The sequence below is a fragment of the Neolamprologus multifasciatus genome, chromosome 17 (assembly GCF_963576455.1).
Source record: "Neolamprologus multifasciatus chromosome 17, fNeoMul1.2, whole genome shotgun sequence".
Classification (NCBI taxonomy): Eukaryota; Metazoa; Chordata; class Actinopteri; order Cichliformes; family Cichlidae; genus Neolamprologus; species Neolamprologus multifasciatus.
In genome coordinates, this window is record NC_140455.1 from 31,725,661 (window position 1) to 31,741,280 (window position 15,620).

General features: G+C 42.4%; 1 protein-coding gene and 1 long non-coding RNA gene across 2 annotated transcripts in view; both read left to right on the plus strand.

Annotated features, from left to right (window-relative positions):
• Positions 1–4,514: 4,514 nt before the first annotated feature.
• The window catches only part of dock4b (dedicator of cytokinesis 4b), a 139,033-nt gene continuing 127,927 nt past the window's right edge, over positions 4,515–15,620 (plus strand). The window contains 1 exon segment of the mRNA XM_085136831.1: positions 4,515–4,763. Within this exon segment, the coding sequence (XP_084992957.1) occupies positions 4,727–4,763 (37 nt within the window). The 5' untranslated portion in view covers positions 4,515–4,726.
• The window catches only part of LOC146499663 (uncharacterized), a 28,248-nt gene continuing 17,397 nt past the window's right edge, over positions 4,770–15,620 (plus strand). The window contains exon 1 of the long non-coding RNA XR_014870041.1: positions 4,770–14,844. This is a non-coding gene — a long non-coding RNA (uncharacterized LOC146499663). The remainder of the gene's footprint in view (positions 14,845–15,620) is intronic.

Genomic DNA, 15,620 nt, shown 5'->3' on the forward strand with positions numbered 1-15,620 from the left:
TAAAAGATTATACTGACTACTAAGTACAATTTTCCATTGACAATAACCTAAGACATTATTGCACAGACAGTATGGGAAGAGCAAATGAGAGCTACTGTAAATGTTCCCATACAGCAAATGTGCTGTGTAAGCAAATGAATTAAGGCCAATATTTCTATATATAGATCCTTCGTCAGAAGTATTAGGTTGTGAAATCCAGACTTCATATGGTACAATGTACAAAGAGGGGGATTTTTCTAGCCTATTTTCGTTGCTATATTTAGAGGCCTGTTTCTATTGGAGATGAGGATATTGCCCGCTGTTCACAAGCTGAAGGAGGCATATGTCACCCCCTCCACCCCTCCCCAAAATGAACACCACCACCTGACCTACACTTCCTGGTGTGAATTAAATCAAAGGTAAGGAGTGCTGAGAAAACTTGATAGGCAGTGGTCTCTTGAGATAAGCTAGTGTCATTTTTGCTTCAGCTGTCCTGCAAAGAAAACTGGCCTTGTGTAGTGTCACTTTTTGATATAAAGCAGTTGTAGTTACCCGGTGGTCTGAAGCACAAAGGAGGTTAGAAGGGAAAAAATAAGTGGAAACTTAAATAATCCAGGGCTGTCCCCAAATGAAACATAGAAGCTCTATAGTATAGTTTTAAAATGCATTGCTGAGCACATCATCTTTTATCCCCTTTGTTTACTACAACTTGTTTGTGTTCCAAAAGCAAAGAAGTCTTGGCTGATCTCTCTTCTCTTCTCTTCTCTTCTCTTCTCTTCTCTTCTCTTCTCTTCTCTTCTCTTCTCTTCTCTTCTCTTCTCTTCAAGCATTTACTTTGATTTATGTGTCACAGATGCTAAGTTTATTTGGGGTCATGGGCCAGAGATGAAAAGTGATGGTGGTTGAGTGGCGGAAATGCTGAGCAATTTTCAGAACCCATCTGGGCTTGTAGAACTGTCTGTGGCAATGGCTGACTTGGTCTTCCATCTGTCATCTCCAGTCATATGTACTCCCGTGCTCTGTCCAGAACATGTGGGTCCCAATGAGATGAAAGTCAGAGAAAACAGGAAGAAATGTCATTATCTTAGGAAGAAACATGGGGAAAGTGGATCGGGAAGAGGAGAGGAGGCAAAACGAGCACCTGAGCAGACTGCTCGGGTAACTCGACCTGTCCTCAGTCCACCGAAATAATCCTTTTAGAGTTCGGTCATTGAACAGATATTCTACTTGTAATCCTTCTCTCCATGTTTTGCCATCTTCCTCCAGCTGTTACCTTTGTCTGTGGGCTCACAGTGTCATATGGGTTGACACTGCAGACATTAAAGGCACAGCAAATTCATTTTCATTATAATAATACACAAAATCACACAGGTGCATCAAAGGCCCCTGAAGGTTCTTATCCATATCATATGCTATGAAGTGATCATGTTGCCTAACAACCCAATACAAATCTAATAAAATGACCAATTTGTTTGGTTTTCACACCTATAACACCTTAGTACAACATCATATAATTTTCACTTCATGACAGTAATATTTTATCAATAAAACGTGAATTACATATTAGCGCATGATATATTATGATGTCATCATAATCACCAACAACACCCAACAACAAGCTAAAAAACCAAACATCATTGTCCTGCTGAAAGCTGAAGCTGCTGGAAATCAAATGCTTTTCAGATGGTATTGCATGGTGGATCAAAATATATTCTGTTCCACCCATTTTGACAAGATCTGCAACATTATTGGCTGAGATGAGCCCTAAACAATGACAGCGCCTCCACCATGTTTTAAACTTGGCTGTAGACACACACCGTGTGCCCCTACAATCTGAGCCAACGATTTCAAATTTGGATTCATCATTCTATCACTTCTTGTTTACCTTCCTTAAGAATGACTTCTTGGCAGCCACCCTACTACACAGGACATTCTGATGAGGTTTCACTGAACAGTTGATGTGTAAGCTGAAGGGCCAGAGCCATCTTTCAGTTCCTCTTTCAGGCCTTTGCTTGATTTTTTTTCTCTCTATTTCTTAAAGACGTGACTTTCAGATAGATCTTTTTTTTTTAGACCTGCCACTTCTTCTTTTGTTCTCTTTTTGTCCAGTTTCCTCCATTTTTTTCCCCAGCGCTGCACAAGACATACATTTCTAGCTTATAGCTCTTTGGGAATTTCCTTGTTGGTACAAAAATGCTATATCATGCCTGTATAACAGCATATAACTGTGTTGTCTTTGGCATTTTTATAGCTTCAGCTATAGAAATTAGAAAAAAAATATACGTTTTTTTGTGATTTTAAAGTTACAATTTAAAATTGCCTCTTTGTTTTGTTTGTTATGTAGTCCGTTATGTGTAAAACAACACTGGTTAATGCCTTTCCATCCACCCATTTTCTTCTGCTTATCCTTTTAAGTTACCAAAAACCCTCATTACTCTGAAAATTGTCAAGGAAGGACTGAAAATGAGTGAAAAAGCAGCCAATGTCCAAAGAAAAACCTTGGAACACATCCACAAATCCTGGATACCAATTGGTCAAAACCGCTTTAAAAATTAAAAGTCTGGCTGCTTGGAAGTAAAATATTGAGGAATGAAGGGGGGCTTCAGTCCTATTAATGTCAAGTTGCAAATGGTTGGCAAAAAGAGAAAGGTATGTTTTACAGAAACACTGACTAATAAAAGTCTTTTTTCTTTTTTTAAAATTTCAATCAGTTCCTATTTGGTTGCTTGTTGTCCACGTTATGTTTTCCCTCTTGTCTTGTCATATTTTTAACTGTTATCATAACATTGGCAAAGGTGCACGAATTTGAGTATTGCTTCAGTGATGTAGAATATAGTCCATTTTCCACTACATAAAAAAGCACACACTAGCTCCAGTGTCCTGTCCTCTCAGGGGGGTGAATCCAATGGGTCCTCCACGGCTTATGATTTATTCATATATGGAATAACATTCCAACAGTCTCCCTACAAAACCTTTCTTATACCCACAGCCCCCCACCTCTCCATTCAGAAATATACTAGAGTATAGGCATAAAGCACTGCAATATGGAAAATTAATCCAGGTTTATTGATATTTATGTTAGATGCTGTATGTTAGAGCAAACGGCCAAGCAAAAAAAGGGAGTGCACAGGATCATGGTAAAAACAGTAGCCGAATTTCACCTCCAAAGCCAGCACCGAGCCTCAGGTTGCTTGCTTTTCCATGGCACATCCATTCATAATTCACCATATAACCTACAAAGGTGGATGGGTACGTGGACGTGCAAAGTAGTGGTGAGACAAGGAGGGGAGAGAAGCACATTTGACACTTCAAAGCATTTTAATGCACCGTTTGCAGCATGAGAAATGAACGTGCATTAGAATGGCTTTTAAAAAAAGTCCTTTGTACTCGAACACAACGCAAGCTGACACAACACAGGCAGGTGATTAGTCCAGAATAAAAGAAAAGGGAAACAGTGTGTGAGATGAGCATGGGTCTCATAAAAACAGACACTCACACTGACTGACACATACACACACTCCCTTTCTCTCTCATGCATGTTGAACTCTTTCTTTTTGGCAGTGGAACTCCCTCCAGTTTTGCGCTTCCTCCTCAAAGAGTTTCATGTATTTTTCATGCAGTAGAAGCCTTGTGTGTCCGGGAGGGCTCTCCACTGTTGCAAGGTCATGTTCTACACCAATATCCTGATATTATTGGTCTGTAATGTATGGATGTAAGGATGACTGTAAATCAGTGCTTACATGTTTTGGGTGTTTAGACATAAAACTAAACCTACATCTTACCAGCTAATACTCACCAGAAAGTCCCAAAAACAGAACAATACCGTCATGTGTCGAAGATGCTGTAGATAAAGGGACCTTCACTGACGTCGCTGGGTACCTACTACAAGTCCCACAATGCGTCACTCGGCTTTTTCGCTTTGCTGGCGATGTTGTTGCGTTCAGGTACTACTCGGGGGTTTTCTCGTTAGACATATAAATCTCAGTCCCCACACAATAACTAGTAGATGGAATAAATCCTCAACTTAGTGTGTGTGTGTGTGTGTGTGTGTGTGTGTGTAGTGGGGGCTCAGGCTAACATATTTAAATGATATTATGTGTAGGCTAATAGCCCTGAAGTAAAAAAAAAAAAAAAAAAACTAACAGTTTGTATTGTCTATGAAAAATAAGCTAACATCACTCCTACTGCGTTTTATGCTAGCTGGTAACCGTAGCTCGTTGGGTCGTCATTTTTTAACTATAAAACAAGCTAATGTTGAAACAAGTTAACAGTGTCACATACTTAGCAATGGATGTGTTATTGCTCTGTTAGTAGGATTGACTAGCTCCAACCCCGATTGAACCCATTCCCGTGACAGTTTTGAACAGGGCATTGGGCTACAAATACAGCCTGCTAAAGCTTAATCTAAAAAGTAGGAAAATGCTGGTATTTAAATACGAACAGCGTTCATTTTCTCCAAATTTTCCGACCATAACAAACAATAATTTCGCAAGGGGCTCCAAAGTGCTCTGACCTCTCCGGGTGTCACATTTCCCACAGAACCTAAAGGCAACGCGTCTCCGTACCACTACGAGCAGCAGCGGCAGCAGCAGCAGCGGCGGCTGAGGCGCTTTCTCTTGCTGTAACCTAAACAATGACTCCTACTACAGAGCGGAGGAAAGCACGCCAGTAGAATGCGTTACACGGAGCCCAAACCTTGCTTTTCGCTGCTATTCCGACCACTCACTTAAACTTACCGACAGTAAACATGTGGATACCTACAGAACACGAGAAATACGGCGTCGGTAAGTTTAATTTGCCTTCATATTCCTCTAAAAAATAAACTGCTTTCACTCGCGTTCAGCTGTAAGGGCATGTGTTAATGTGCGCACGGGAGGTGGTGAAGTGGCTGTACTTGGATGCTGATTCCCGGCGCAGTTAGAGACCGAGTGACTGTGTTTTTATCACGAGGCAAGCGCTCTCTTTCAAACAACCCAGTGATGGGAGCTTGGATTTCATCTCACTGCCACATTGCAAAGCATAAGGTTGCCCGCTTCACCCCCTCCTCTTCTCCCTCCTCCTCCTTCTCCTCCTGATTTGCCAAATGCCACATTTTTGATATTTTTAAGTCTTGCTCGCGCTTTGCCCTATTTTCCCATTTTCATTATGAGGATGTGAACTGGCGAGCTATTTTGACTTCACTACTGCTGTGTGTTCGCTCAGGCTCTGTCTGTTTCAGTGGTGGTGGTGGGGGGGAATCAGCTGCTTCACAGCCAGTCGCTATATGTCTGTCTGTGTGTGCTTTGCCCAGCATCTAGAAATTCTTCGAAAGAAAGCCGAACGGGGGGAGGTTTAAAATTATTGTTATTATTGTTGTTGTTGCTTTTTCTACAACGGAGATTGTCCCAGACCTTGAGAAGTCCTGGAAATGTGTGCAGCCTGTCGTACAGTGCGCATTGTTCAGACTGTCGGAAGGGGGGCTCTTGGATCAAACACAGTGAAGTGAGACAAACAAGCGACGGCAACGCAAACGAAGCCAAATGTGGCAAAGGAAAGAAAACCCCACACAGACTTTTCCCTGTTGGTGTGGCAGGAATTTTCGTCTTGTGCCTGGATTCAAACGCAAAAAGAAAAAAAAAATCCACAGGGTGAGGGTGGTGGTGGGGCATCTTATTGAGATGCGGCCGTTGAGAGGCGGCTTAAATGTCTCATAATAATATTCCCTAGAGTTATTGTACTGTCCTCTGTGTGTGTGTTGCTCTGGTTGAGTCTGTGTAAAAACGAGCCAACGATCATTTGAGCTTTTTTTTTTTGCAACTAAAGCCAGCCAACCCATTCAAAGTAATAAAACTGCGATCTGTTAAGCACAGGTACTCAGTGTGTTCATATCATGCCTTCTTTCCTTGGTTCTCAATGTTGTCTGAGGTGTCCAGAAATCCCACTGTGGGTGCTGTGGGTGCTTTTTGCCACCTTGACTTGAAATCAGTGAAGCACAGCGAACCAGAAACTGGCCTTTGACCTCTGCATGTCACATGTTTGTGATCTGGTCACCTGAGTGCTCTACTAGTTTCCCTTCCCTGCCCTCATAAGTGATAAATATCCGACCTTCCTCACTCTGCAGTTATATTGTAATGTGTTTAATCAGTGCAGAACCATTAGCCTGCATCAATTTATTTTTTTAATTTTTTTTATACGACATAATAGATTTATTCCATTTAGCTACTTAAACCCATTCCATGCTGTCAAAGTTCACTTGGCTGGATAAATGGAGGGCATTTATTTTGAAAGCTAAATACTCACTATTGTATTGTCCCTCCGCTGCTAGAGGGCATCCTGTTAATTGGATTAAGGTTTTTGATCCCCCACCCCCCCACCCCACACACACACCCTCTTTCTCGATAACTCCCAATAAGACCCCATTAATTGGCTGAGATTTATTTTTTAAGACTTGTTTTGGCAGAGGCACTCTTCTGTGTGGCCTGATCCTTTTCAAGGAAGGAACTGTGCAGATTTCCTGTTGTGAAATTCAGGTTTGAAGAGCCAGACACACACGCACACAAGAAAGGTTGACACAGATTGCTTTTAGTTATGATAATTGCAGCTTCAGCAGGTTGAGCGGTCGCAGTCGGAGATTCGGGCAGGTTGATTTGTTTTTAGTCTCTCTATTGATCCGCTCGAACTAACAGAATGAGTGATATCCCCTCCAGACACTGACAGAGAAACTATTGAGCAACAAAGAGGGGGTTTAAAAGAGGTTTTTTCCTTGCATTGTTGGAAGGAAATATGTGTTTATATTGGTTCACAACTGTCACAGTCAAAGGTGGGATGGAAGGCTGACCTTTTATAGGGATGGTGACAGGAATAGCTGTGTAACAAAAGAGAAAGGTATAGAAGAAAGAACCTTGCTTACAGGCGCATACTGGGTGTGAATGTTGGGGGTGTTAGATAGGGTTGCCACACTATGAGAATTTCACTTTCTGTAACATATAGTGACCCTTAGAGGAGTGAAAGAAGAAGGGCGGCTTTTTTCTTTTATTTCCAGCTCCGTATTTTTATTCTTGGAGTCTACTGGAGAAGCCTTTTGTGACTGACAATTCAGAGTAATTCTTATTTACTTTCCTCTGGGCCTTGCTGCAGTGAATCCATTGCCTGGGTAAAAAAGCTCCCTTCTCCCTCCTGTTAAACCAGCATTCTTCTGATTGGTTTCCTTCTGTAAAAACAAGTGTTTTAACAACAGGTGGGTGGGGCTTTTGTGCTAACAGAGCTGCGTGGGTGACGCGACCATATTAGGGAAATCCTCTCTCGTTGACCTCATATAGAGAAAAGAGTGAAAAAAAATTGTCTGAGGAGCTGAGGAAATGAGGCATTTCTAAGGCTTTTAGACTATATATACTTCTTGTAGCTTAGTGTCTTTGCTGCATTGTTTTTACAAATAACAGAGAATATATGAAATCAGCTGGTCTTCACATCGATCACTTATTTTGTGGGGCAAAAGGATAATTTAATGCTTATCTTACGGCAAAATAGCCTCACTTGTGAAGTGGCCATTGATGCCCACCTGGACTCACTGTCTAAATTATTCATGCCAGGAGGAACATCTGGTGTTTTACACAGGTCTTCCCAAAACACTGCCTGAAGTGCCATTGCTCTAAGTCGCACCTCACTAGGATTAACGTCATGTTTTCACATCTGGTCTTTGTTTTCAACCACACTCCCCTTGCACCTTTCTTGAACGCTGTTGCTGTTGGAATTGCTGCGATATCTCGATATCTAAATATTGGAACAGGAAAGTCCCCGCGTTAGGCATTCTTAAATGCGACCTCCTCCTCCAGGTGCTTTCAGTGAACATTTTCTCCCCATTTGACAGGGTAGGCTGGCTAACTAAAAGGGCTCGGAATTCCTTGGATCTTTGCGGGAAGATTTGATCTCGGGCCAAATTGAGATGAGATCAGAATGTCTCGCCATCTAATTGGAAGGTTGCCGCTTTTGATGTCGATTTGCCTTACGAGCTGAGCGGGGCCCAGGAAGATTGGGGGGGCACTGCCGTTCATAAAATATGAATGGACTCTCGGCGAGTTGATGTTAAGGTGCCCATTAGCCCACCAGCGGGATGATTACTGGTTTTTAACCTGAAGCTAGAAGGTTGGAAGGTTGGAAGATTGATGAGACGATGTTAATGTATGATTTCTAAATGGACTTGCTGGGGCTGGGATGGGGAAACACTAAGCTGAACAAAGAGGAAAAATCTTTTTATATATGGAAGTCATAGATCTCAGCACAGAGATGGCACAGGTTTCTGGTAAACAGGATGAGATTGTGGTTGAAAGAAATAAGAGGCAGTGTGACATTATAGCCTTGATTTAAGCTAAACCGAATATTTGATGACAGACATACCCGAGGAAGTCTGTCCGACGCTCCATAAGCAGATGAAGAGTAATCGGTCACGAATGCCGCCCAGGACAAACACACTTTGACTCAGTCGCTGAATAGACAGAGCGAGGGAAAGAGAGAGCACTGGAGGCTGCATTGTGTCATGTTTAGTGAGAGCAGACGTCACGTTAATTCTCAGACAGAGTGAGGCCTTTCTCCTCATTAAGGCCCTCTGATACAACCAATCAAGCGTGTCATTGCTCATCACAATTTGGATACATAATTAAACCATTTTAACGAGCTGCTTCGGATCTGTTTGCGCGAGTTGAATTCTCTACCAGAGGTTGATTGGCGAAGCTCGATTTAGTGTGCATCCTTTGTTTGAGTGCTGTGGCACAAAAACAGCCAGGAGATGCAGAGAGAAAGGCGCAGTGATCTGATTGAATGTTTCTGCTCGAGGCCCAGCTGAGATGGAGGGACGACGCTGGGCCTGCGGGGTTTTCCTCTCCCGTGGCTGACATCGCTTGTTTCCTCCCTCGGGAGGATGTTGCTGTAGTTGATTGGGGTGGTTGGAGGAGGTGCGGTGTGAAGCGATGGGTGGTTGAGGGCGCTGGCGCGTGTCAGGGGTGGACTCATTGTCAGAGCGGCCGGGATGCCCTGTTACCCCCAGATTCAACACCCTCCCATCACCACAAGGGGATTAGCAGGTTGTTTTGGAGGGGGCCCTGAGGCCCATTCCACCATTATACCCATGATTTCTTAATGCAAGCAAGCCCCAGGGCGATGTATGGGCGACGGTGGGGGGAGGTGTAAGCCGACCAGCTTGTAATTGCTTGCTTGCCCGCTGCCTCGCCTCCATCTGCAGAGATAGCACCCCTTCCCCTGTAAACACACAAATTTGCACACGTACTCGTCCAAGACAATCATTTAGCACACGAGGAGACCATGGGAGGCTCCCTAGTGATTTGAACATATGTACAAAATAAAACAAAAAGAGTTAAAAATTCAGGCACAATCTGTTCCCTGGTGTGCACGATGCAAAGGGTAAATAAATCTACATGGACATGTGACGCATGACGGAATCAATGAGCTTTTTATTCATCACCAATCTGGGAGCCCATCGGCTATCGTCTAATGAGTTAGCCTCTGGGGACAACCGCCAGCGTTTCAGGGCTTCCAGTGTAGCGAGGACATTTACGGTTAACAGATATCTAGGCCATGACTTTCACCATACTGTGGTCAGAAGTTGCTAAAATGTGACTGATCAGTACTGTTCACACTGCAGACAGATACCAGACAGCTTCCGGTAACAAAATCATCTCCTATACCAGCAGATTGCACATATTTGAATGCAGATTTATGCATACAGAGACGGAAAAAAAAATCCTCACCTATTTACCTAGATAATAGCCACTGTAACACAAACATAGACCAGGATGTGAGAAATGCCACCACTGATTCTTCCTGTGTATTTTTCAATTAAACCTCGCTGTATTTGTAATGGAGTCCCCATTAAACCACAAAGCAGTCTTTTTGTTTCTACTCTGCAACGCCGAACACGGGAAACAGAGACGTTTCTTTGATCTCTGTTCTGTGTTGTAGAAGTGACAAGATTTTACCTCCTTTTGGCTTTTCTTCATCTCATACACAGAGTGGGGGAGATACTCTTGCGAATCCCACTGGTGTGGGTGACAAACCAGTGTGCTGTAATTGTCCATATCCATGTACAGTGACGAGAGAGGTAGCTGAAGGAGGTGGGGGGTAGCTCTCATGGATTTCTACTCCACTGACAGTCTGGGATACTTAAAGAGATGATGCTTCTAAAGAGATGATGCTTTTGCTTAGAGGTGGTCAAGTGATTTCTTTTTAACCAGAGCACACATGGTCATCATAATGGCTGTTACTTATACTGGCACTTAATTCATCAACTTGTCTGTGGACTAATATTCTTTATACAGTCCAAATAATGTAATAATAATGTAAAATTGTCTACATCTTTCTCTTACAATTGATTTATGTTGACTGTTTTCTTCACCCCATTTAGATATATGGTAACAGGGCTTGTCTTTGACTATTTGTGTGATTTGAAATGCAAAAAAATCAGACAGCTGTCAAGTAAAAACAACATCTGCTAATAGTTTTTCTTTGTTTTAGAAGAAGCTATTATTATTATTATTATTATTATTATTATTATTATTATTATTATTATTTGTATTGAGATAAAAGCATCACGGTTGGCTGGGAAATACTCTGTGCCTTTCCAGCAGGCCTGATGCGGTTCTCCTTCCTTGATATCAATCCGTGATCCCTGTGTGAGTGAGGTTAATAGGATATGTCCTATTAGAAATTCAGCAGCCTAACTGATCAGCAGCCCTCCTGCAGGAGAGGCAACATGGGGAGGGTGTGTGTGTGTTTGTATCATCTGTGTGGGCTGGAAGCGGAAAAAAAAAAGAGACTGACATACCATTTTCATAAACGAAGGGTGTCGGCTTGTGACAATCATAGTGATTGGCAGGTGAGAAGAGCTGTTTATGCATCAAAAGACACTTGTGTTTTTTTGGGGGGTTTTTTATGCTCATTTGCTGCAGAAAAAGCATCGCCTGGACTTGACTAGCATGAGCAATCTGTGTCCTGTGGCTGTAATCCAGGCTTGCATGTATTGACTGTAAAGGAAGCGTACATTGATTTGTGAGTGTTTGTGTGGCCGCCCCGACGCATTATAATGCCCACAAGGCTTCCGTTTTCAAATAAACCTTGGGTAACTGGTAGCTGCTTGTGCTGCCCCTTAAGTTACTAAAAACCACTCGCTTTATTATTAATGCGTTAATAAAATTGCAGTCGCGGTCTGCCCAGGTTAAATCTCATATCTTTAAATGTGTTACTGATCCCTAATAAAGTGTCAAGGACTTTAGAAAAACAGAGCTAATGAGTGTGGGTTGCTGTCTTTAGTTATACCCTGTTAATTATCCAGTGGGTGGGTGTGTGTTGTAGGTGTACAGCCACAGGAGGGTCACACAGAGTTTTTTGGTCCAGTACTCATTTTCCCAAGTCTGCCCCTTTTTTCTCTATTTGCTTTACTTTGGAATGGCGTCTGGCAGAGTTGTTTTTGGACCTGCGAGTTGCTATCATCACTTTGATAAAATAATGAAATTAAATGGTTTATAAAGAGCTATTTTGTATTACTATTGAGCTACAGTATATTACAGATGGAATAACACAAGGACTGACGAACAGTCCAGTTCAGGTTGTCAAGGACACTATTAGGAGTTTATCAGCAGAGCGTCCGTCAGGATTAGTGTCGTGGAGTGAGACAGTGACGGGGAGGTGAAAGGTCTTCAGACTGAAAGCTGTTGAACGTCATTACATGACCTTGACCGGGCGTTCATGCTCACTTCCCAAACCTCGCTGGGTTTATCTGTCCCCTCTCTCGCTCCTCTTACCATTTTCTTGTATTGCCTTAATTAAATGGAAGTGCTTCTGGGTGTCTGTCTGTATTGAATTGAAGTCGTTTCAATCCCCATTTTCCCTCTTTGTATCTATTTCTCTGTTGCCATCCCTGCAGTCTCCTGCTCATTCCTGCAGAGTGAGTTGTTTTCAGAGACAGCAGATTGCGCCGCGATGACCCTTATCTCATTTTCTGCTTCTTTTTTTTTTTCTTTAACTTGCTCACTCATTCCTTTGCAGTCTGGCTTCCTTTTTTTCTCACTTCCCTATGTCTATTCCACCTTTATCTCTCTTTCATATGAATCCGCTCTCGCCTGTCCCAGATATCGCCAGCTACTGTGTGCTCCTCTGTGCTCCTCTGTGTCTTGTACATTTGGTGTTACATACATATTTGTGGGCTTATGTGTGTAATTTTTCGTATGGAGCTTTGTGTTTGTTGGTGCATGGTTGCAGCAGCCGCCTCTGTGGACTGGAACTCTGAATATGATAAATCAGTATGAGTGTCCCTCCGGCTTTGCAGCAGAGCGGGTGCTTCGGCGGATGCTACACATCTTTTGTGGTGCTACATGCTTGTCTCTCCATCAAATCCTCTTAAACATGTTCCCCGTTCATGGAAGCGTAAAAAGAAAAGCATTAAAAGGCTGCAAACTGCTCTTTTTGAAGTTGTCAAGGCAAAATGTACAAATCTTTATGCACTTGTAGAGAGATCAAAGGACATTACCCCGATTGATGGCTGCTGCTGTGCATATAAACTTATCAGGTGACTGCTCGCTAAATCCCTCACCTCATCAGCGGTTGCCCTAACATAGCAACTGTAGCTAGGCACAGCAGACCTGTCAATCTTTGGATTGCTTTAACATGTAACTTAATAGTTCAGTGGGTGGCTTTTTTTATGTCTTGTCTTTACAAAAGGGCAACAGTTTAAAAAAATAATATGTCGGCAATGGATCTCGGGGAACTTTATAGTTCAGCAGCTCCATCTAAATGTGTTACAGAATTCACAGTTCAGTATGAAAGTGCTAATCAAAGAGGCCCGATTCTAGACACACAGGAAGACACATTCATGTGTAATGAAACTCTAACCCAAACTTCTTCTGTAGACCTTTTATGTTGGTAGCACAAATATACAGACATTAATAAACATCTGACATGAGCTTTTCTCAGAGGACGTAGCAAAAAAAAAAGTGAGTTTATTTAATACGCATGTTGCATACCCACCAGATTCAGGATGAATCTCTGCCCGAGTTCATTCTGAGTGTAATGTATTTACAGTAGCAGGTAGACAGATGGTAAATTCATGTTTCCCTGGCTTTGGTTTCTGTCCCATTAAGCCTGTTCTCTTTATGTCCTTGCTACCTGTTCCTGTTTTTGTTTTCTTTGTTTGTTTGTTTGTTTTTCTTTTTTTTTGGCGGGGGGGGGGGGGGGGGACTTATATTTAGTGTACATGCTTCAGTTTCATGGTTGGCCATGAAAATGTACACCTACTCCCAAGTAATGTCATACCAGCAGTGCATATTGGCTGTGGGGTCAAGAGCTGTGGCAGTGGCATTGATCGGTGTAGAGCCCTCTGTGTCCTCTGTGAGATTGAACTGCTTTCCCCTCATCGCCGTTCCCTCCTCTATCTTTGTAAAGATCTCACTGGGAGGATCAGCTGCTGCCGACACTGATTTCTGGCCAGCCCTCTCCGACTTCACTTTCTGTTAGATGTCTCATTAACCTGCTCAATGTATCTGTTTGTGCTGGTGTTGGGTGTGTGCGCACACCCTTCTCAGGTTGAATCAGTGCATGTACAGATTCTACGTTTGCTCTTTGTCCCCTTTGAAGGTGGTGTGTGTGTGTGTGTGTGTGTGTGCGTGCAAGCAGTCTGTTTCTTGCTTTGGGTGCGCCGTCAAGATGACGGCCCGGCTCGCCTATGCATGTCAACCTGCTGCATGCGACGCGCTGGCTGGCCGCCCGTCCTCATCACCTCTACTCTGTCAGCTCACTTCCTCCCCCTCTGCTCGCACACAGAAAAGCCACTTTTAATGTCAGGTTAACTTTCTAAAGGGCTTTTCATTGCAGCCCATCGACGCTCATTTACCCACTTTGTCAGTTTGAAGACTCAAGTGTTTGAGTTGATTGCAATTGATTTTTTTCCTTCATTTTCCAGCACAGTTCTGCTTAGCTGATTGAAATAACTTCATTCTATCAAAGCAGAAGGTGGATATTGTATTTCGGGAATGGTTTTTCAGCCAGAAAGATGTCAAAGAAGAAAACTCTTTACTCTCGGAGGGGTTGCGAGTTTGAAATGAGATAAACTCCAGCCCTCGGTGACAAAGCTACCAAAAAACAAGATTATTTCAGAAGTGACTAGTTCTTTTGAATTCCAAAATGAATTGTGTGGGTGTTGTAGAGTGTTATTGCCTCAGAGGGTCTGTTTAATTCATCAGGTTGACTAAACTACCGACTGCGACCCAGTTCACTTTTCTTTTCTGTCTCTTCTTTTCAGTCCTCTTCAGGGACTGATACTATTTGGAGTGTTTATCCAGCTAAGAGGAAAGCCTTCAAACCACGCTGAAGGAGAAACTGTGTTTTAGGTTAAAGACTCGTCTTGAATTAATAAACCCCTCCCCCTAAAAAAAAAAAAACCCAAACAGCCAAAAAACCAAAAACAAACAAACCCCCAAAAACATCAGAACTACTGGATCATTTGAAGTTTTTTTTTTCAGTCCGAGGGGAGAAGACCAAGAGTCTTCATTCTTCCTGCCTCTCATCATTGATTGAATGAGGCCTTTTCAGTATTCCTCCAGCAACACTGAAGATTGGCATTGCGGTGCATTGTAGGATCGATCTGCTTTCCTTGTGTTCCTTTTCTGGAAGTTACATAGAGGATTCCTTCTCTTGATTCATTCGGCTGAGTTTTTCTTCTCCCGTTATTTAAGCGAATTCTATAAAGACCTGAAGGGGGCATTTGATGTCCTTTTTTATGTTAAGTTAGTAGTTTTGAAATTGGCTTGCTGGAAGCAGAGAAGATGGATACAGACTAATTCTTCTAATAGTGTTTTCATTTTGAGTCATATTAAAGAAGAAAGTGTGACGTGTTAGTTAGGGGTGGGTTTTTATAATCGATTTATCGATTAAAATCGATTCTGGCTTGGATAACGTAAAATCGATTCATTAAAATCCTGAATCGATTTTTTAATATAAATTTATTTTGCCTGAAATGCCAGAATCTCTGGTGAAATCTCACAAAATTTCAACAACCACCAAACAGCTAAGACAGTAAATGAGAGCAGGAACATGGATTCTGCACAAAGACTTAAACACACAGCGCAACCCGCGGATCAGAATCAGTTAGATGTCGCCTTTCTCAGGTCGGGGCTGAAAGCCGACAGCTCGCTGATTCTGATCTGTCGGCAGTCCGCGCTTTGTGTTCACGCCCTTTATGCGCTGATTCTAAAGCTGTTAGTTTGATGTCTCTCCAAACAATATTGACTGAACCAGCAGCAAAAGAAGATCCAAACTACCCTTTACATAAACATCATCATGTATTCACTCTGACTTTTACTGTTTTGCTTCAACCAGGATGCACAGCGCTCTCTCTCTCTCTCTCTCTCTCTGTACTGTTTTCTGCATTATTCGCTTGCTTGTTACGCACAAGTCTACCGTTGTTTACAGCGCTGTCGGCCGATGGGTTTTTTTTTTTCGTTTTATATTCTTCCGAAAAGAAAACCTAATTTCTGCCGTTCAATACTGAACAAATTTAAACTTTTTAGAATTATGCAAAATGCAAAACGCTTAGCTGTGTCTGTAATAAAACCGCTGTAACCTCAAAGATAATGTTCATGTGTGGATTAATGGTTTTCTTT